At 37.8% G+C, this 21,802-nt stretch overlaps 1 protein-coding gene across 1 annotated transcript in view; it reads right to left on the minus strand.

Annotated features, from left to right (window-relative positions):
* The window catches only part of LOC106875858 (uncharacterized), a 51,489-nt gene extending 29,904 nt beyond the window's left edge, over positions 1 to 21,585 (minus strand). The window contains exon 1 of the mRNA XM_089355246.1: positions 21,243 to 21,585. Within this exon, the coding sequence (XP_089211372.1) occupies positions 21,243 to 21,440 (198 nt within the window). The 5' untranslated portion in view covers positions 21,441 to 21,585. The remainder of the gene's footprint in view (positions 1 to 21,242) is intronic.
* Between the last annotated feature and the right edge of the window lie 217 nt (positions 21,586 to 21,802).

Consider the following 21,802-nt stretch of genomic DNA (forward strand, 5'->3'; position numbering starts at 1 on the left):
ATTACAAGTTCAGATTTATACCTGTAATTATTGGGGCCCTAGGATATGTAACACGCTGCCTAAATACCAATCTTGAGAAATTAGGCTTCTGAAAATCAGAAAGGAGAAAGCTAATTCAAAGACTACAGATTCAATCCATCACTGGAACTGTAAAAATTTGTAAAACTTTCCAGAAGTTTATCATTTAAGTATATATGAGCATGTCTAGATAAGTAACTATATGCATGAGAATACATACATAGAACATAAAAATCTGCACATACATATATACATATATACCTACAAACAAAATACCCTGTTGTTGATGTTGAAATTCCACTGAAAGAACCTTGGATCTAGGTTAGAAACCAGTTCTTTCTCTATTAGCAAGAAATTTTGAAATAAACTGAATAATGACATACATACATGCATAACAAGATGGAAAAAATTCTAACATCATTATGGGATATGAATGTTGTGTATATCTATCTATCTATCTATCTGACTGTATAAATATATATATATATATATATATATGTACATACATACATGTATATATATATATATATATATATATATATATACATGTGTGTGTGTGTGCATGCATGTAGGAGGAGATATCTTCCTGGGACTATAAATAACAGTAGCATCATTCCCTATCGTTCTGCAACATTTAGGTGGTAAATATACTTCACGATTCCATACTGCTACTGTTTATGTCTCACTCAGAGATTTATTATTGCTTGTTTCTCATTTTCGAGATCAGCGACAGTTTGTCACTGGAAAAAACATACTATTTTGTGTTTGGAATGAATTCTCATCACTAGCTGGTGATTGTCATATGCTGATGACGGGTTATTGCTCAGAAACCTGGGTCTGTGTGTATCACGTACGGCTAGAGATGGGAATGAGGATTTCCCATCGCAAATGCTAATCAGACACAGACAGCTGTTAGCCAGCTGGAGGAGATGTCCTCCTGGGGCCATAAACAACAGTAGCATCGTCCCCTATGGGTCCGCCACATTTAGGTAGCAAATATACTTCATGATATACATATACATGCTTCTACAAATATGTATGTATGCATATGTGTATGTACGCATGTATGTATGTAGGTATCTATCTATATTTATATATATATATAATAGTATATATATATTCATATATGTATATATATATATATATATATATATATATATATATATATATCACCATCATCATCCTCATCATTGTTTAACATCTACTTTCCATGTTAGCATGGGTGAACCAGATGGCTACACCAGGCCCCAATCTGATCTGGCAGGGTTTCTGCAGCTGGATGCTCTTCCTAATGCCAACCACTCCGAGAGTGTAGTGGGTGCTTTTACGTGTCACCAGCACGAGGGCCAGTTGGACGGTACTGCCAATGGCCATGCTCAAAATGGTGTATTTTACGTGCCACCTGCACAGGAGCCAGTCCAGCGGCACTGGCAACGAACTCGCTCGAATGTTTTTTCATGTGCCACCGGCACAAGTGCCAGTAAGGTAACGCTGGTAACGATCACGCTCAAATGGTGCTATTTACATGCCACTGGCACAGAAGCCAGACAGCTGCTCTGGCAATGATCACACTCGGATGGTGCTCTTAGCACTCCACTGGCACAGGTGCCAGTCATTGAATATGGTTCAATTACGAATATGGTTCAAAACTCTTCGCAAGCAGAGTTTAGTGTCCAATTTAGTTCAATTACGATTTTGATATATGTATGTATGTACACACACACACACACACACATATATATATATAAGTTTAAATAGAGGTTAAAATAACCACCTTAAGGGATAGAAAATATCCAATGAATTACTGGTTTGTTACCTATTATTTTGTTGTGAATAGCAATATTCCTAAAGTAACAGGTTTAAGTATAAAACTTTGTTTATAAATATTCAAATTAAATAACACTACTTCTTCATTTTCTGGATTTTAATTTGTATATATACCATGCCAAAGAAGACATCAGCGACTGGTGCTGTCTTCCGACTTGCCAGTTCCTGTTGCACCACCCAACCCATGTCAGCATAGAAAACAGGTATTAAATGATGATAATGTTGATGATGATGATGATGATGTGGTCATAAAACATAATGAATAAAGTACATTTAGTCAAGTTTATTTCTGGATTCATTCATCAGTGATCTGGGATAACACATTTTTCTCAATTGTAAACCATGTTATACATGGGTTTATCTGTGATTACATATTCTTTTATTCATTGTTTCAGTCATTTGACTGCGGCCATACTGAAGCATTGGCGATCAGTTGAAGAAACTGCCTGTACTGCAAAAACAGTAACCCAGTAACCTCTCACACTGCTTTTACCTGACTTTACCTTTCATCCTTTCAGGATCAATAAAATAAGTACCAGTTGAACACTGGAGTTGATGCAATCAACTCATTCCCACCCCCAAAATTGCTGCCCTTGTGGCAAAATTTGAAACAGTCATTATCATTATTATTATTATTATTATTATTATTATTGCCTCTGCACAGCTTCTAGCGCTGGAGATGTACTATGGTGTCAGCTGTTCACTACCAGTGAACTAAGGTAACACCCCTTATTTTTCAAGCACTATCCGGAGTATTCACGCTGTTCCAAGCAGTGCTGTTTTCTGCAAGTGCTCCACTCTTATTGCAGCCCCTATTTGTTCTATGTACTTCTCAAGATTTTTACTTACTATTCTCAGAACTCTGACAATTATTTGTACTACTACAACCTTTTTCATCGACCACAACTGCTTAACCTCTCAAGCTAACCTGTCATATCTATTGACTTTTCTTTCTTCCTTAACACATACCTTGTTGTCAACTGGGCATGTTATATCTATGATCCAGCATCGTTTGTTTTCTTTCTCAATTAACACTATGTCTGGCTTCCTATTCTCTATCTCATGGTCACACTGAATCATAAAATCCCACAGGATCATTGCATTATCATTTTTGATGATGCCTTTAGGTTTATGTTTGTACCACATTTTTGCTCTATCAAGTCCATACTAGATGCAAAGTGTCCAATGGACAATCCTTGCTATAGTGTCATGATGTCTCTTATATTCTTTCTGGGCTAGTGGCATACATTGACTGGTAATTTGCCATATGGTTTCACCATTTGGTTCACAAATTCTGCACTTATCACTATTATTATTGTTGTTGTTATTATTATTATCCTTATTATTAAGGTGGCAAGTTAGCAGAATTGTTAGCATGCCAGGCCAAAAGCTTAGTGGCATTTTATCTGTCTTTATATTCTTAATTCAAAGTCTGCCAAGGTTGACTTTGCCTTTCACCCTTTTGGGGTCAATAAAATAAGTACCAGTTGACTACTTGGGTCAGTGTAATTGACTTAACCCCCTCCCCCAGACTTGCTGACCTTGTGCCAAAATTTGAAACCCTTATCATCACCATTAAGGTGGAAAGCTGGCACAAATGTGAACACACTGGACAAAATGCTTAGAGGCATTTCATTTGTCTATATGTTCTGAGTTCAAATTCTACCAAAGTTGACTTTGCCTTTCATACTCTTAGGGTCCGTAAAATAAATACCAGTCAAGCACTGGGGTCAATGTAATTGATATTTGTAATGATTGGATGACAACGAAGTCACAGTGCTGGGCAGTATATTTGACAGAATAATCTGAATGCTAATGAGATACTGAGATGATGTGATTTCCCCACATAACTGCTGATATTCCTTAAGCAATTGTCACATTTCTACTTTCAGACTGCAATACTTTGACCTCCTTCCAATATTTTACTATTAGAACAATTATTGTACCTAGCAGACTTACACTCATCTGGTTCTCTAGCCTACAACACTCAGTCTTGCATTTCTAATACAGCTGCATTAGATGCTAGACAAGTTTTTGATACAAAAGAACAAAAGCATGTCTTATATGCTAGCAAATGTGGTAATCTGGATTTAGACTGAATTGATATTACTCATGTCTTATAATAATCATCATCATCATCATTAAACATCTGCTTTCCATGCTGGCATGGGTTGGATGGTTTGACTGAAAACTAGTAAACTGGGGAGCTGTACCAGGTTCCACTCTGATTTGACAAGAATTCTAGGCTGGATGCCCTTCCTAAAGCCAATCACTCCAAGCGTATAGTGGGTGTATTTTGCCTGCTATCAACACAGGTGCCATTGACATGACACCGGCACCAGTCATGACTATGATCTCACTTGGCTTGACAGGTCTACACAAGCACAGTGTATTGCCAAAGGTCTCAGTCACCTGTCACTGCCTCCATGAGGCCTAACGCTCAAATGGTGCTTTTTACATGCCACCGACATGGGTGCCAGTCAGATGGCACTGGCATCGGCCACAAGTATGAATATTGATTTCAAATTTTGGCACAAGGTTACAGAATAAGTTCACTGCCATCAATTCACTGAAGAGGAAGTTCACCACCATCAATTCACCATGAAGAAAGTTCACCATGATGAAAGTTTATTGAGAAAATATATCTATAGTATCTCACCATTAATAGTTAAAAACTATTTTATAAAAAAAAAAAGTGGTTGACTTTCCCTGTAGTAAATTGATGATAGTAAACCTACCAGACATGTTGGCACAAGGCCAGCAGGTTTGTGGGAGGTGTTAAGATGATTAAATCAACCCCAGTTTTTAGCTCATACATATCTTAACAATCCTGAGAGGATGAAAGACAAAGTTAACCCCGGTGGAATTTGAGCTCAGAACGTCTTATAATCTTATTACCCTTACACTTTGAGTCACCCTTGGACAGGTTCAATACAATACAAGTTTAATCTTTGATTATGACATTCCATATTCACTTTGTCAAACAGATTGGTCATTTGAAGGTCATAAAAGCATTTTTCAGTTGCTTTCTTAGATACTGTGTTGCAGTTGGTTTGTTTATCATGGGGAATATTTGGGTGCACTTAAATATTATAGGCATAACAATGGTTTAGTCTTCCACCACTGACTTAGATTTCTCATAATTTTCATAATACAAATTTTGTTTTTTAAATAAAATTTCCAAAGTGTACATTATAATTATCTTGGTGAAATTTTTTTAAAGAAAATTACAAAGTTATTTCATTATTTATTCTAAAAGATAAGGTCATGAACTGGAGAAATCATTAGCAAGCCAGGCAAAATGCTTAGTGGCATTTTAGGTCTTTACATTCTGAGTTCAAACTCTGCTGAGATTGACTTTGCCTATTGTCCCTTTGGGGTCAATTAAATAAGTATACATATATATATATATGTATGTATATATATATATATGTATATATATATAGTTTTAGGGAAAATAACCAATTTTTAAGAACTCATCGATGAAAATCCACTACCACATATAGAAAAATTAATAATTAAAAGCACAATAAATGAGTATAATATAAAACAAAGTAAATATCATAAGATAAAGATATCTTTATCTTATGATATTTACTTTTTCATCGATGAGTTCTTGAAAATTGGTTATTTTCCCTAAAACTATATATTTTATATATATTTTAATCTATAAAGCTCAATTTAATTTTAATTTTTTTATAAATTGATTTTAATTGAGTTTATACCTGTAATTTTGGATTTTCTCCCTAATATTATTATTATATATATATATATATATATACACATATAAAGATGTATGTGTATACATGTATACATATATATCAATATGTACACGTATATGTATAGATATATATATATAGATATAGATCTATATGCATAGATCTATATGCATACATGTAAATTTGGAAATTATATTCTATGCATAACGGCCATAACCCCCGTGAAAATACATATATGTTTGATGTTGATGAAATTTTAACCATACATATTACACACAAATAAAGTAATATTTCTAAAATTCTAACATTGTCCCTTTGGGGTCAATTAAATAAGTACCAGTTGAACACTGGGGTTGATGTAATTGACTAGCTCCCTCCCCTCAAATTTCAGGCCTTGTGCCTATTGTAGAAAGGATTATTTATTCTAAAAGAAAGGAAGTCCATGTTTTCAACCAGATGCTTATTACAAAAAAAGGTTCATAGAAGGATATCACCTTAAATGGTTTTTATCTTAAAGTAGTAAGCTAAAATGTAAACTGGGAACTTTTGTGTATCAAACTTCTTAGATTCCATGTTGATAAGGAACACTATCAACCAGGATGTGTCAAATTTCTTTTCATATATATATATATATGTATATACATATATATACACACATATATACATATATACATGCATACATACATATCTATCTACACACACATATATACATACATACATGCATACATACATATCTATCTACACACACATATATACATACATATCTATCTATCTATCTATCTATCTATCTATCTATCTATCTATCTATCTATCTATCTATCTATCTATAGCCTTAATTCCATGCATGTGCATTGTTTTTTTTTTGTGACTACACAGTATAGTAGGGTCAGTTGGATACTGTTTGTGAGAAAAACAGCACCATGACACAATTCACTCTGCCAAAAATATGGAAACATTTTTGGTAAGTTCCTTACTCTAAGGGAAAAAGGGGGAGCGAACCAAATTACTTCCCTAATTCTAGACTGTGAACCTCCTTTTTTGTTTATCTCCTTGATAACACTATTACTATTCCTATACCTGTTCCGATTCCGAACATCCCTAAATGTGTTTCTACTCCAAGGCCTATTATTATTGCAGTCAGGTGGTACTCTGCGTTTATTCTGAGCAGCCGTGACATGTTTAAATGGCAAATCAGCCATTTTATATTTTAATCTTGTATTAGGGATATATGATATTTTAGCTCTGAATCCACTTAACTTTAGAGCATTATTATATATCGGTGCATGTTGTTCAAAAATTTCTTCATTCGCAGATAAATTAGATATTCTTGTCGATATCACTGTAATAATGCTGTCTATTGTAGATTTTGGGTGATTGGATGACACATTAATATATGATATCGATTTATTGGGTTTACGAAAGGGATAATACACAAGGTAACATGCAAAAAATTCACCACTCTAGAATTAATGTCAAAGATGATGTTAAGATTAAAGAAAACCCTCAAGAAGCTTCTCAGCAATTTCTTTAATCTATTCAGTACAGTCTTAGACATGCCCGGCATGGCTTAAAGGGCATCATCCCTATACAATCCACCAGTGAGAGAAGGGAAACTTTCTTTAATCTCCGAGAGTAGATATAGGCCCACTAAGTCAGTCACCTGTGCAGAATCCGATGATTCCATGGTTATATCAAAAAAATTAGTGGAGTCAGCTCTCTGCCAATCACTCTCGTTGTTGGAGATGAGTGTTTCTCTTGCCATTAAAATTACCTCCATATCCGACTTAGGCAACTCCACAAACCTTCTTGCAAAAATTAATGCTTTGCTTAACAAAATAGGGCTTATAGAGCTATAATAATTCGAAATGTCGAATTGTATAAAGTCAAGCTTATGTTTATCCCTGAGAGAGTCAAACCAAAGTATCACATCTTCAGTACCCTTCCATAAGGGAAGTTGGACCTTTTCCCTCACGGTTGGGATAATATCATCGATAATAAATTTACTGATTCTGCCCAGATCAGACTTTGTTGGGCATATCAATCTGATCGAAGGATTAGATAAAAAATCAGGTTTATGGGCCTTCAATAGGGCATGGGGAGTATTTGGAGCATAAGGTTGGGTTCTATCATGCAGGCCCAAACCAGAGATTATTTCTAGATGATTAGCATTAATTCTATCTACAGCAGTTTTACTTGCATGTTTATAGCCGAAGTTTAACTCCTTCAATATCAAATTGTTATACATTTTTGGTGGCACAGAGTAAATATTTCCAGTCTTATCAGACAATACATGTAGGTCAGGAGATGATTTCATGGATGATATCTTCTGAGATAACAGCTTCTGGAAGGGATTCGTGTATCTTGAAAATTTCAAACACTTTATTAAGTTCATCAAGTCCTGTTCAAATTTAGCAAGAGCTGGGTTGGACGGAGGATTTCTATAGGTTTTTAGATTATAATTATTTTTCTTGTCGGGAAGGTCTGATTCATTCAAACTGAGAGAGAAGGAAAGGGAGGAAAAAGAATTTTTTGAATATTTGGGCTGGTCTGTGCATGATATCTTATAAAAGAAAATATGCAATGAGGCATCGCCTTTCTTCAAAAAATCTTGTATTGGTATGTGGTGTTACTATTTTCCCCTGATGAAGGAGTCATTACCGTAATGCACCCTCGTGCATTGACTACGTTAATGAACCCCTGAAATGGCCATGGGGACTATAAATGAGTTTTTATTTTGTCTTTTTTGCTTGGACACCAGCTTTTCTAAAAAGGTTTCCTTTCACCTTGAAAAGTAACTTTTAATCAGAAAAAAAAAAAATTCTTAATTGAACTTTTATCTATATTCTATATCTTATGTACTTATATACATATTTTTATATTGATATATCTATATTTATATTTTTATATATTTATTATCCTATGTTAGGTTTTATAATGTTAAAAAAATTTTTTGTAGACACTGTAGTATTAATTTATTAATTTTTTTTAATATTTTTTTATACGCGATAGACTGTACTCACTTTTTTCTATATGCCTGTCTAAATGAAGTAATGTTTGTACATCCGTATTCTATGTATAGAGAAAGCATTCTGTTCCTTTATATGTGATTAAATGTTCGAGATGTGATATATTAGTTGAATGACTAAAGTTTGTTATATATATGTATATATATATATATACATGTATGTATATATAAGTATATATATATATATATACATGTATGTAAGGGTAATATTCTTTATGTTGCATGTCTAGTTTCTCTGTTTGTTTTTTTCGCTGTTCGGAAAAAAAGAAGTTCGTTTTCTGTCTTCGTCTTTATGTTTTCGTTTCTCATTGTGTTTAACGTTTTTTGTGATGCCCTGTACCCATATATGCTTGTATGTATAGATATAGATGTCGGTATGTACATATAAGTATGGATATATGCATATAATTATATATTATTTATGTTATTATATATATATATATATATATATATATATATATATATATATATATATATATATATATACTCTTTTACTCTTTTACTTCTTTCAGTCATTTGACTGCGGCCATGCTGGAGCAATGCCTTTAGTCGAGCAAATCGACCCCAGGACTTATTCTTTGTAAGCCTAGTACTTATTCTATCGGTCTCTTTTGCTGAACCGCTAAGTGATGGGGACATAAACACACCAGCATCGGTTGTCAAGCAATGCTAGGGGGACAAACACAGACACACAAACACATATATATACATATATATGACGGGCTTCTTTATATGTATATATATATATATGTGTATATAAATGTATATATGTATATGTTGATTCATTCCAGTCACTTGGCTGTAATCATGCTGGAGTGCCACTGTGATTTTCTACTTTTACATATCGTTTTTCATTGACTGGTTTCTTCAGTGTGGTGGGATTTCATATCACCACTCCTGTATGTGTTTTTCCTTTGGTTGTTTGCCCATTTGGTACATGAGGGAGTTTGACACTGTTACCCATTGATAGTTGGAAAGAAAAGTACTCAATACCATAGTAGAGATTAATAGCGATATCGAATTTCAGCACAAGGCCAGCAATTTGAGGGAGGGGATAGGTCAATTACATTGATCTCAGTACTCAATTTGTAACCCTGAAAGGATGAAAGGCAAAGTCAACCTCAGCGGAATTTGAACCCAGAATGTAAAGATGGATGAAATGCTGCTAAGCATTTTTTGTCCGTCACACTAATGATTCCACCAGCTCTAGTAGAGATTAAGAATATATTCTATTTTGGCTGAGTCAGTCTCTTGTGACTCCAAACTCTTTCTTGTAGGTTCAAAGGGTCTTTGGGTAAGTTACATCTAAAGAAATAATCTTTTCTACTGTAGGCACAAGGCCTGAAATGTCTTGGGGGGAGGGGGCCAGTCGATTAGATTGACCTCAGTACACAACTGGTACTTAATTTATCAACCCCAAAAGGATGAAAGGCAAAGTCAACCTTGGCAGAATTTGAACTCAGAACACAAAGGCAGGCAAAATACCGCTAAGCATTTTGCCTCATGTGCTAACATTTCTGCCAACTCACCACCTTACGTCTGAAGAAATAATGGAATTTGTATATCTCTAGATAGGATTTCTGTGTAAGTGCTGGAATGAAATTTGCTTAAATGGTGCTAGCACAGATCCAGCCCAGGGTATTCAAAGCATTTACATAGTTCATCCTGAACTCCCAACCCCACAAAATATTGTAAGGTGTTCTTGCACCCACTGTTACGAAACCTATGGATTCTTGTTGTAGGGTATGATGGTGGAGGGGTAATTGAGAGAAGAGGGGGAAAAAAGAAGAGAAACAAAAATAAGGAGGAAAAGGAAAAGGTAAGGAAGAGGAAAAAGAAAGTGAGAAAAGGGAAGAAAATAGAGGAACAAGAAAAAAAAAAAGAAAGGAGTAAGAAGATGAAGAAAGGATGGGTGTGTTTTGATGGAGGGAATAAAGTAGGGTGGTGCTTGAATGGTCAAAGAATGGTCAAGAATTCAATAGAAAAACTCATGTCCAGTAAGTTCACCATCATTGATTCACCCCAGGGAAAGTGAAATATCATCAATTTATGGTTTTTTTTTTGGTTTTTTTTCAATAAAATAGTTTTCAATTATTAATGGTGTTGCTATGGATATATTATCTTGGTAAACTTTCCTCACAGTGAATTAATGGTGGTGAATTCACCTGCAGTGAATTGATGGCAGTGAACTTAACTTGTAATCAGAAAAACTAGCAGACAATTAGATATAGATGAACTTTGGATAAAATGTGGACTTTAAATGACAGAAATAGAGAAATGAATAAATAAACCAGAAACAAACAACAAAAAAATGCTGTGTCATTTTATTTTCAGACACACAGACACACACACACACACACACACACACACACACACACACAGACTCACTTTCTCTCTCTCTCTCTCTCTTGCTCACAGATACACACACACACACACACATCCAAACAATTCTCATTACTTCTTGCAGCTTTGTTTTTTTTTCCTTTTTCTAAGGGATACAACAGCTATGTGGAGGCACAATGGCCCAGTGGTTAGGGCAGCGGACTCGCGGTCATAGGATCGTGGTTTCGATTCCCAGACCGGGCGTTGTGAGTGTTTATTGAGCGAAAACACCTAAAATCTCCATGAGGCTCTGGCAGGGGATGGTGGTGAACCCTGCTGAACTCTTCCACTACAACTTTCTCTCACTCTTACTTCCTGTTTCTGTTGTGCCTGTAATTCAAAGGGTCAGCCTTGTCTCACTGTGACACGCTGAATATCCCCGAGAACTACATTAAGGGTACACGTGTCTGTGGAGTGCTCAGCCACTTGCACGTTAATTTCACGAGCAGGCTGTTCAACGAATCAACTGGAACCCTCGACGTCGTAAGCGACGGAGTGCCAACAACAATAACAACAGCTATAACTACATGGACTTTCTGACCTGCCTTATAGTCCTGGTGGACAGAGGATAGTTGCTCCAGTTAAAGGGCCTTACATTTGCGAATAGCCATGCCTACCTCAATAGCAGTAAGCAGGGATGTAGACCAGGGCCCAAGAAGGCTGGAGATCTCTACAGCCATGGGATATATATATATTTCTATATATATATACCAGAGTAAGCACATAAATGCAAAACAAGGTGGAAAAAATAGTATTTGAGGTAGAGTATAATACTTTATTAATAAAGCTGCACAGACATCATTTCCATTCGTCAGACAGTTTTGGTTTAGAAACCAAAATTGTCCAACGAATGGGAATATGAGACTCTAGGTAACAGTATTTTTTTGTGAGTTTTATTAATAAAGTATATATATATATATATATATATATATATATATATATATATATATATATATATATATATATATATATATATATATATATATATATATATATATATATATATATATATATATATATATATATATATATATATATATATATATATATATATATATATATATATATATATATATATATATATATATATATATATATATATATATATATATATATATATATATATATATATATATATATATATATATATATATATATATATATATATATATATATATATATATATATATATATATATATATATATATATATATATATATATATATATATATATATATATATATATATATATATATATATATATATATATATATATATATATATATATATATATATATATATATATATATATATATATATATATATATATATATATATATATATATATATATATATATATATATATATATATATATATATATATATATATATATATATATATATATATATATATATATATATATATATATATATATATATATATATATATATATATATATATATATATATATATATATATATATATATATATAGGCGTAGGAGTGGCTGTGTGGTAAGTAGCTTGCTAACGAACCACATGGTTCCAGGTTCAGTCCCACTGTGTGGCACTTTGGGCAAGTGTCTTCTACAATAGCCTCTGGCCGACCAAAGCCTCGTGAGTGGATTTGGTAGACGGAAACTGACAGAAGCCCGTTGTATATATATATATATATATATATATATATATATATATGTATTTATTTTCTCCTAGTAATAAATTACTCGGACAAAATAAATTGGTTAATAAATACCAGGGTAGCAAAGAACACAAAATAACTGTGGTGTGACTCCTGTTTATGAGGTAGAAACTCCTTGATATTTTGGGTATTTGAGTATATATAAATTTAAAGAATGGAGTAAACACATATTAAATTTATATATATATATATATATATATATATATCATCATCATCATCATCATCGTTTAACGTCCGCTTTCCATGCTAGCATGGGTTGGACGATTTGACTGAGGACTGGTGAAACCGGATGGCAACACCAGGCTCCAGTCTGATTTGGCAGAGTTTCTACAGCTGGATGCCCTTCCTAACGCCAACCACTCAGAGAGTGTAGTGGGTGCTTTTACGTGTCACCCGCACGAAAACGGCCACGCTCGAAATGGTGTCTTTTATGTGCCACCCGCACAAGCCAGTCCAGGGGCACTGGCAACGATCTCGCTCGAAAATCCTACAGGAGCCAGTCAGGCGGTACTGGCAACGGCCACGCTCAAAATGGTGCATCTCATGTGCCACCCGCACAAGAACCAGTCCAGGGGCACTGGCAACGATCTTACTTGGCTTGCCGGGTCTTCTCACGCACAGCCCATTTCCAAAGGTCTCGGTCCGTAGTCATCGCCTCGGTGAGGCCCAATGTACGAAGGTCTTGCCTCACCACCTCAGCCCAGGTCTTCCTGGGCCTACCTCTTCCACGGGTTCCCTCAACTGTTAGGGTGTGGCACTTTTTCACGCAGCTATCCTCCTCCATTCTCACCACATGTCCATACCAGCGCAATCGTCTCTCTTGCACGCCACAACTGATGCTTCTAATGTTCAGCTTTTCTCTCAAGATACTTACACTCTGACGGGTATTCACATTGACATTACACATCCAACGGAGCATACTGGCTTCATTCCTTGCGAGCTTACGTATGTCCTCAGCAGTTACAGCCCATGTTTCACTGCCATGTAGCATGGTTGTTCGTACGCATGCGTCATACAGTCTGCCTTTTACTCTGAGTGAGAGTCCCTTTGTCGCCAGCAGGGGTAAGAGCTCTCTAAACTTTGCCCAGGCTATTCTTATTCTAGCAGCTACACTTTCAGCGCACCCACCCCCACTACTAACTTGGTCGCCCAGATAGCGGAAGCTATCGACTACCTCTAGTTTTTCACCCTGGAATGAGATAGAAGTTGTTTCCTGTTTGTTTGCAGTCTTTATTGCACCTGAACATCTGCCACAAACAAAAACTAACTTGCTAGTTAACCTGCCTTTGATGTTGCTGCACCTCTTATGTGTCCATAGCTTGCACCGGGTACATCTTATAGAGTTACTACCTACTCCTTTTCTACATACTGAGCAGGGCCATCTACCTGAAGGGGTTTGTGTTTTATCTACCTTCCTACTTATTAGGATTTTGGTTTTAGCTAGGTTGACTCTAAGGCCCTTCAGTTCTAGACCTTGCTTCCACACCTGAAACTTCTCCTCTAGTTCTGATAGTGACTCCGCAATTAGGGCAAGGTCATCAGCATAGAGGAGCTCCCAGGGGCAACCTGTCTTGAACTCCTCTGTGATTGCCTGGAGGACTATGGTAAATAATAGGGGGCTGAGGACGGAACCTTGGTGGACCCCTACCTCTACCCGGAATTCATTGCTGTACTCATTTCCAACCCTCACCTTACTGGCCGCATCTCTGTACATGGCTCGCACAGCTCTCACTAGCCATTCTTCTATCCCAAGTTTCCTCATTGACCACCAGATAAGGGATCGGGGGACCCTGTCAAAGGCTTTCTCCATGTCAACGAAAGCCAGGTACAGAGGTTTATCCTTGGCTAGGTATTTCTCTTGCAACTGTCTCACTAGAAATAAGGCATCAGTAGTGCTTTTACCTGGCACGAACCCAAACTGCATCTCATCTAAATTGATTCGCTCCCTAATTAGTTGGGCTATGACCCTCTCTGTAACTTTCATAACCTGATCTAACAGCTTGATGCCTCTGTAATTATTTGTATCTAAAGCGTCCCCTTTACCTTTGTAGCAGTTGACTATGATGCTGCTACACCAGTCATAGGGTATGACTCCTTCGTGTATCACCTGGTTCGTAATACGGGTGACTAGGCTATAGCCAACACTGCCAGATATTTTGAGCATCTCTGCAGTGATTCCTGATGGGCCGGGGGCTTTCCCGGTCTTCATACTCTTAATTGCTTTATCTACCCTGGTACTATCAACTCGGATAGCTGGTCCCTCTATTGGGTCGACATAAGGCAGGCTCTCTTTCTCCCATTCATTCTCTTTATTAAGCAATCTATCGTAGTGGCATCTCCAGACCTCTTTCTTTGCATCCTCATTTAATGCAAGCGTACCATCATCCATGCGAACACATTTCTCTCCTACAACATCACTATTCTCTCTCCTACACTGTCTTGCAACCCGAAATACCTCGAGTCTTTGGTCCTCACGGCGCAGAACATTGGCAAATCTTTCCTTATCTGCTTCCCCTCTGGCTAAATAAACCTGTCGCCTAGCCTCCCTTCTGGCACATTGGTACAATTCCCTGCTACCACCGTTCTTCCAGTCCTTCCAAGCTTGTTTCTTTTGTCTAATAGCCCTGTCTACCTCCTTGTTCCACCACCACGTTACTCTGGGTTGGGAGGGGACCTTACACCACCCACAAATCTGGTCGGTGGCTTTCAACAGGTTGTCCCGCAGAAATCTCCAATTGTCTTCCACGTTGTATGATGCTATATCCCCTTCTATTTCGTTAAATGCTTCAAGTAACTTGTCTCTAAGTCTCTGTCCGTTTGCAGGGTCTTTAAGCTTCCACACCCTTCTTCTCCAAGCCTGTCTAATTCTGGGCACCCATTTTGCCTTGATCCCAAAGTCGCTAACTACTAATCTATGTTGTGGGGTACATTCTTCGCCAGGGTAGGTTTTGGCATTTATAAGCCGCCCTCTTTCCCTATTTCTGGCGAGGATGTAGTCGATTTGGCTAGAGTGTCTGCCGGAGCGGTAGGTGACTAGGTGACTGGCAGGTTTCCTGAAGTTGGTATTGCAGACCATAAGATTGGTTGCATCACAGAACTCCAGCAGTCTGGTTCCCTCCTCGTTGCGGGAACCGAAGCCATAGCCTCCATGTATGCCATGGAAGCCCCCAGCACGACGTCCGACATGACCGTTGAAGTCTCCAGCCACAAAGAGAAGGTCCCTGTCACTCGTCGACGAGGTAGTTTGCAAGAGGGTGTCATAGAATTGGTCTTTCAGACCATCTGGTAGCCCAGGTTGAGGTGCATAGGCTGAGATGACAGTAGCTAATCTATGATGAAGCACTAGTCTGATCTTAAGTACTCTGTCACTTACTCTAACGACCTCGATTACCTTATCCACCCATTTCTCCGCTAGAAGTATTCCTACGCCCCCGACCCCGTCAGTGTTCCCTGCCCAGAAAATCTTGTACCTGTGTTCTTTGCCTGTGAGGAACCTTGCAGAACCTCCTCTCCATCTTACTTCCTGGATGCAGCACATATCTACGCATCTCCGTTCAAGCATCTCAACAATTTCACCAGATCTACCTTTCAGCGTGCCGACGTTGAGAGTGCCAATCCTAACAGTATGGGTGTTGGGGGTGTGGGCCTGTAGCCTGGGAAGAGGAAAAGCAGTGTCGTGTACCTGAAAAGAAAACTTGCAATTGGAAGAATTCATAAGCAAAACATTACCTACAACCTGCAAACATTTCTCAACCTTAATGCGCTACCCAAAGGTAGGGGAGAGGATGGCCAAGGCCACTAGATGGGTTCCGGGAGACAGCCGAGGTTGACAGGATGACAAAGGGATGAACTTCCGGTGGAGGGGGCGGGATGACAGAGGAATGAACTTCCGGTGGAGGGGGTGGGATGACAGAGGAATGAACTTCCGGTGGAGGGGGTGGGATGACAGAGGAATGAACTTCCGGTGGAGGGGTGGGATGACAGAGGAATGAACTTCCGGTGGAGGGGGTGGGATGATAGAGGAATGAACTTCCGGTGGAGGGGGTGGGATGGCAGAGGAATGAACTTCCGGTGGAGGGGGTGGGATGACAGAGGAATGAACTTCCGGTGGAGGGGGTGGGATGACAGAGGAATGAACTTCCGGTGGAGGGGGTGGGATGGCAGAGGAATGAACTTCCGGTGGAGGGGGTGGGATGACAGATGAATGAACTTCCGGTGGAGGGGGTGGGATGGCAGAGGAATGAACTTCCGGTGGAGGGGGTGGGATGACAGAGGAATGAAACTTCCGGTGGAGGGGGTGGGATGACAGAGGGATGACAGACGAATGAACTTCCGGTGGAGGGGGTGGGAGGGCGGGTTACCGCCAGCGAGTAGAGAGGGCTCTTAATTGTAGATTTTAAATATTTGAGAGACAACAATGCATAAATCGTAATTTTTTAAAAGAGCAATGAATTCTGGGTGATTAGAATATAACGTAGCATGAATTTAGGAAGCTTAGAAAATGAATAAGCATGAATTTAAGACAACAACTGAATTCAATTGAATTTCATGGAGAGAAACAAGAAAGCGCAAGGTATTGAGATGTTTGAGGCCGTAAATAAATAAAAATCTCTATCTTATCTGCATCTTGGGTATTTCGTCGTAGTACGTCAGCGAGATAATTTAGAATGGGTTTCTCATTTATATATAGCCAGAACCTGAAGACCTTAAAGGAAAAACTACGAAGGGGGATGGAGGGGTAGACAGAGGCATGGCGGGAGAAAAGATCATCATCATCATCATCATATATATATATAAAGAGAGAGAGAGAGAGAGAGAGGGAGAGGGGGGACCAGTCAAGCAGCACATCACGCTGTAATTCTTGGGCTGAGAAATCAACACTTAAAAGCCATAATTTTAAGGAGCGATAAGAATTTTTGAATAAAGGAAAATGGGTAGTGGTGGTGGGTAGGTACCGCCAGCGAGTAGAGAGGGCTCTTAATTGTAGATTTTAAATATTTGAGAGACAACAATGCATAAATCGTAATTTTTTAAAAGAGCAATGAATTCTGGGTGATTAGAATATAACGTAGCATGAATTTAGGAAGCTTAGAAAATGAATAAGCATGAATTTAAGACAACAACTGAATTCAATTGAATTTCATGGAGAGAAACAAGAAAGCGCAAGGTATTGAGATGTTTGAGGCCGTAAATAAATAAATAAATAAAATATATATATATTATATATGTATGTATGTATGTGTGTATGTATATGTTTGTGTGTCTGTGTTTGTCCCCCAACATCGCTTGACAACCGATGCTGGTGTGTTTACGTCCCCGTGACTTAGCGGTTCAGCAAAAGAGTCCGATAGAATAAGTACTAGGCTTACAAAGAGTAAGTCCTGGGGCCAATTTTCTCGACTAAAGGTGGTGCTCCAGCATGGCCACAGTCAAATGACTGAAACAAGTAAAAGAGTAAAAGAGTAAATATATATATATATATATATATATATGTTAAAGCTTGTTTTTATGTTATAATAAACTGAAGAATTACTCAATATTTTTGGTAGAGTATGAGGTGATATCAAACAGTTCCTGAACTAGTTGTGTAATAGAAAATAACTTATCTACCTAATTTTAAACATCATCTCCTTCAAAATAGTCACCTTGTGCAGCCATACATGGGTCCCAGCGTTTCTGCCATTTTCAAATCTGGTCTGGAAATTGTTTTCCATAAGCAAATCAAGGCCCTTCTGCAATTCAGCCTGGATCTCAGCAGCAGTGTTAAAACAACAACTTTTGAGCTGCATCTTCATCTTGGGGGAAGAGATGGAAGTCCACAGGTGCTAAATATGGCAAACAGGGCACGTGTGGACATGATACTATGTTGTTTATGGCAAGAAATGAAATTCAAGAGTGAAGAGAACTTGGTAACAGGGTGCATTGTTGTCTTGAAGAATCCAATTCTTTGTGCTCCACAGATCTGGTTGCTTTCACCGAATATCTTCCCTCAAACACTTCAAAACATTACATTAGAACTCCTGATTAATGGTCTGGCCCTGGACATAAATTCTCAATGCACAATAGCACATTTTGGTGGGTGATGCTCGTGGCAGGTCTTCCAGATCACCCATTGTCTTTCAGGAACGTTCTTCTGCTTTTCAAGTGCCCATGCCTCTCAAAACATTGGGTGCAACCAATTGCTTCGTCGCTGTAATCTTGCCGAAGCATGCTCAATGTCTCTGTAGCAGACTTCCAAAGTTTAACACAAAGTTTCACATTTGCTCTTTGTTCCAGCTTCCTGTCCATGACAAAAATTACAGATTACAGCAATCACATGATCACAAAAACACAAATTTCACAACTTGTGAAGTAAACACAGCAATGTCATGCAACACACAGCCTCATGAAAGTCGCTGCTAGCTCCCACTGTGCCATCTGTTGGCACACTCCAAAACTAGTCTGGGAACATTTTGATACCACGTGGTATAAATCTTTTTATTCTTCAACAAGAATAGTATTGACAATGACTTTGAAGTTTTGACCAGCTAATCCATCATTGGACTGGCCACACACACACACACACACACACACACACACGCACACACACACACACACTCACACACACACACATACTGACATGCATCACACACACAAACACACACACATAGAGAGAGAGAGAGGATATGAGGAGTTTACGTCAGGATAATTCAAACTAATAGGTGTGTGTTCTGAGTGCTTAAATGGTATTTTTTCTCCTCGTTTTCACAATAAATTCCAATATAATCATAATGTCAAGGGCAGATTGAGCCATCGGCAAGTGGGTATTGTCTGAGGGCCCAGAGCTCTGAGGGGTCCATACTCTACATGTTAATTCTACTAAAACACACATTCAAAGGGGCCTGGTAAACAGTTATGACTGAGGGCCCTTAATACTCTCAGTCCGCCCCTGCATAATGTACACCATTTGAAAAGTATTTGAATAAAATTTCATTAAAAAAAAAATACCTGCTTTTTTGAAAGTTATGAGGATACAAAATTGATTTGTGTGAATTATCTGAAACTCCATTCTCATCTTGCTCATAGCATTTTGTTTCAATACAAATTCTGATATAATTGTAATCTACACTATCTGAAAGGTATTTGTAGAAAATTTCATTACGAAATATCAATTTGTCTGAAAGTTATGAGGAAACGAAGTCCTGAGGGGCGAGCACACTTATGTAGGTCTTCCTTCATTTCTACCTTATCCTAGTGTATCTGTTTAGATCTGAACTATTACGAACTTCTCACACATCCCAGACTACTCCCTCACCGAACTTTGTTTTCTTTCTTTCTTTCTTTTTGTTTCTTTGTTGAAGATTGTAGAAAGGATTCTATTTTTTCTCTCGATATTTTCATCTTTTATACTTTTAACATTTTTCTCTTCTTTTTTGTTCCTGTAAAATATGTTGTTAAGTAAAAATTCAGTTTAAAAATGATGGCTGTGTGGTAAGTAGCTTGCTGTGTAGCACCTTGGACAAGTATCTTCTGCTATAGCCTCTGGCCGACCAAAGCTTTGTGAGTGGAATTAATAAACGGAAACTGAAAGAAGCCCGTCGTATGTGTGTGTGTGTGTGTGTGCGTTTGTGTGTCTATGTTTGTCCCTACTATCATCGCTTGATAACCGATGTTGGTGTATTTACATCCCCGTAACTTAGCGGTTCGGCAAAACAGACCGATAGAACAAGTACTAGGCTTACAAAGAATAAATCCTTGGGTCGATTTGTTCGACAAAAAGACGGTGCTCCAGCATGGCCGCAGTCAAATGACTGAAACAAATAAAAGAATAAAAGAATATAAATACACACACACGTGTGTGTGTGTGTGTGTGTATGTGTATGTGTGTGTGTGTGTGTGTGTGTGTGTGTGTGTGTGTGTGTGATTATGTCTGTCTTTGTCACCCACCAAGAAACGAAAACGGTGTTGGTGTGTTTACGTCCTCGTAACGCAGCGGTTCGGCAAAAGAGACTGATAGATAAGTACTAGGCTTACACAAAATGCACTGGGGTCGTTTCGTTCGACAAAAAATTCTTCAAAGCGGTACCCAAGTATTGTGCAGTCTAACGATTTAAAAGTAAAAGAAAGACATATATACATACATACCCCTAACTCTTCGAAACGCTTAGTTTTAGAATGGTGGCAGCTGATGAAGGAAATGTTCTCTATGTGGCCTGTGTGTTTTCTGTGCTCTGTTTATGTTCTGTTTCTCATTTTGCCCACGTTTTCTTGTGACGCCATGTACCCAGATATGCATCTGCATATACATGTAGATGTAGGTATGTACATACATGTACGTATATATGCATATACTCACATATTATTTTTATTATTACATATATGAAGATATACATACATACATCACAGAGAGAGAGAGAGAGGGAGGGAGATAAAAAGAGAGAAGTGTAGAGATAAACAAGCAACAAGCGAGAGATGCAGTAACACGTAGATATACACTTGTAGTATAATACACACACCCTTGCACGCGCACACACACACAGAAGTAGATGAATTACAACTGTCTTGAATGTTGTTTATAAATGAATAAATACTCACGTTGATTCCGCCACAGTAAAGTTCGTTGTCCTCATAATTTGCAGGGGTCGGGTAGTTTTTCCGCCACATGCTAGAGCGAGCACAAGGTTCCCATAAGCGTCCATGGGCTTGAACATAACGAAAAGTGCGTGAAATACATAGAAAATAAAAAATGAATATCAGTGTTCGCAGCGAAGCTAAAACCCGCTGTTTATCCATGAGGATAAAAATACTAAATGTGGGAAGAGAGAAAACTTGACAGAAAACAGTAAGATAGGCGGAGTGTGTATATGGGTGTGCATGTGTGTCTTTGTTTGTTTGTGTGTGAGAGAGAGAAAGAGAAAGAGAGAGAGAGGGGGGGGGGGAGAAAGAAAGTGGGAGAGAGAACAATTTAACATGTTTCAATGAGTAATAATAGTTGTTGATTGGTCACAGCAGACCAGACTGAAAATCGTTGTTTTTTCAAACTATTTAATTTATCTCGCGAACTTCATTTGTGTGTCATACAGATATTAAATGTCCCGCCCACTTACTTTACCTCCTCTCATAGCATGTTGTTGTATACATATACGTGTGGGGTG

Source organism: Octopus bimaculoides, chromosome 7 (genome assembly GCF_046866305.1).
Source record: "Octopus bimaculoides isolate indiv1 chromosome 7, ASM4686630v1, whole genome shotgun sequence".
NCBI classification, from domain to species: domain Eukaryota; kingdom Metazoa; phylum Mollusca; class Cephalopoda; order Octopoda; family Octopodidae; genus Octopus; species Octopus bimaculoides.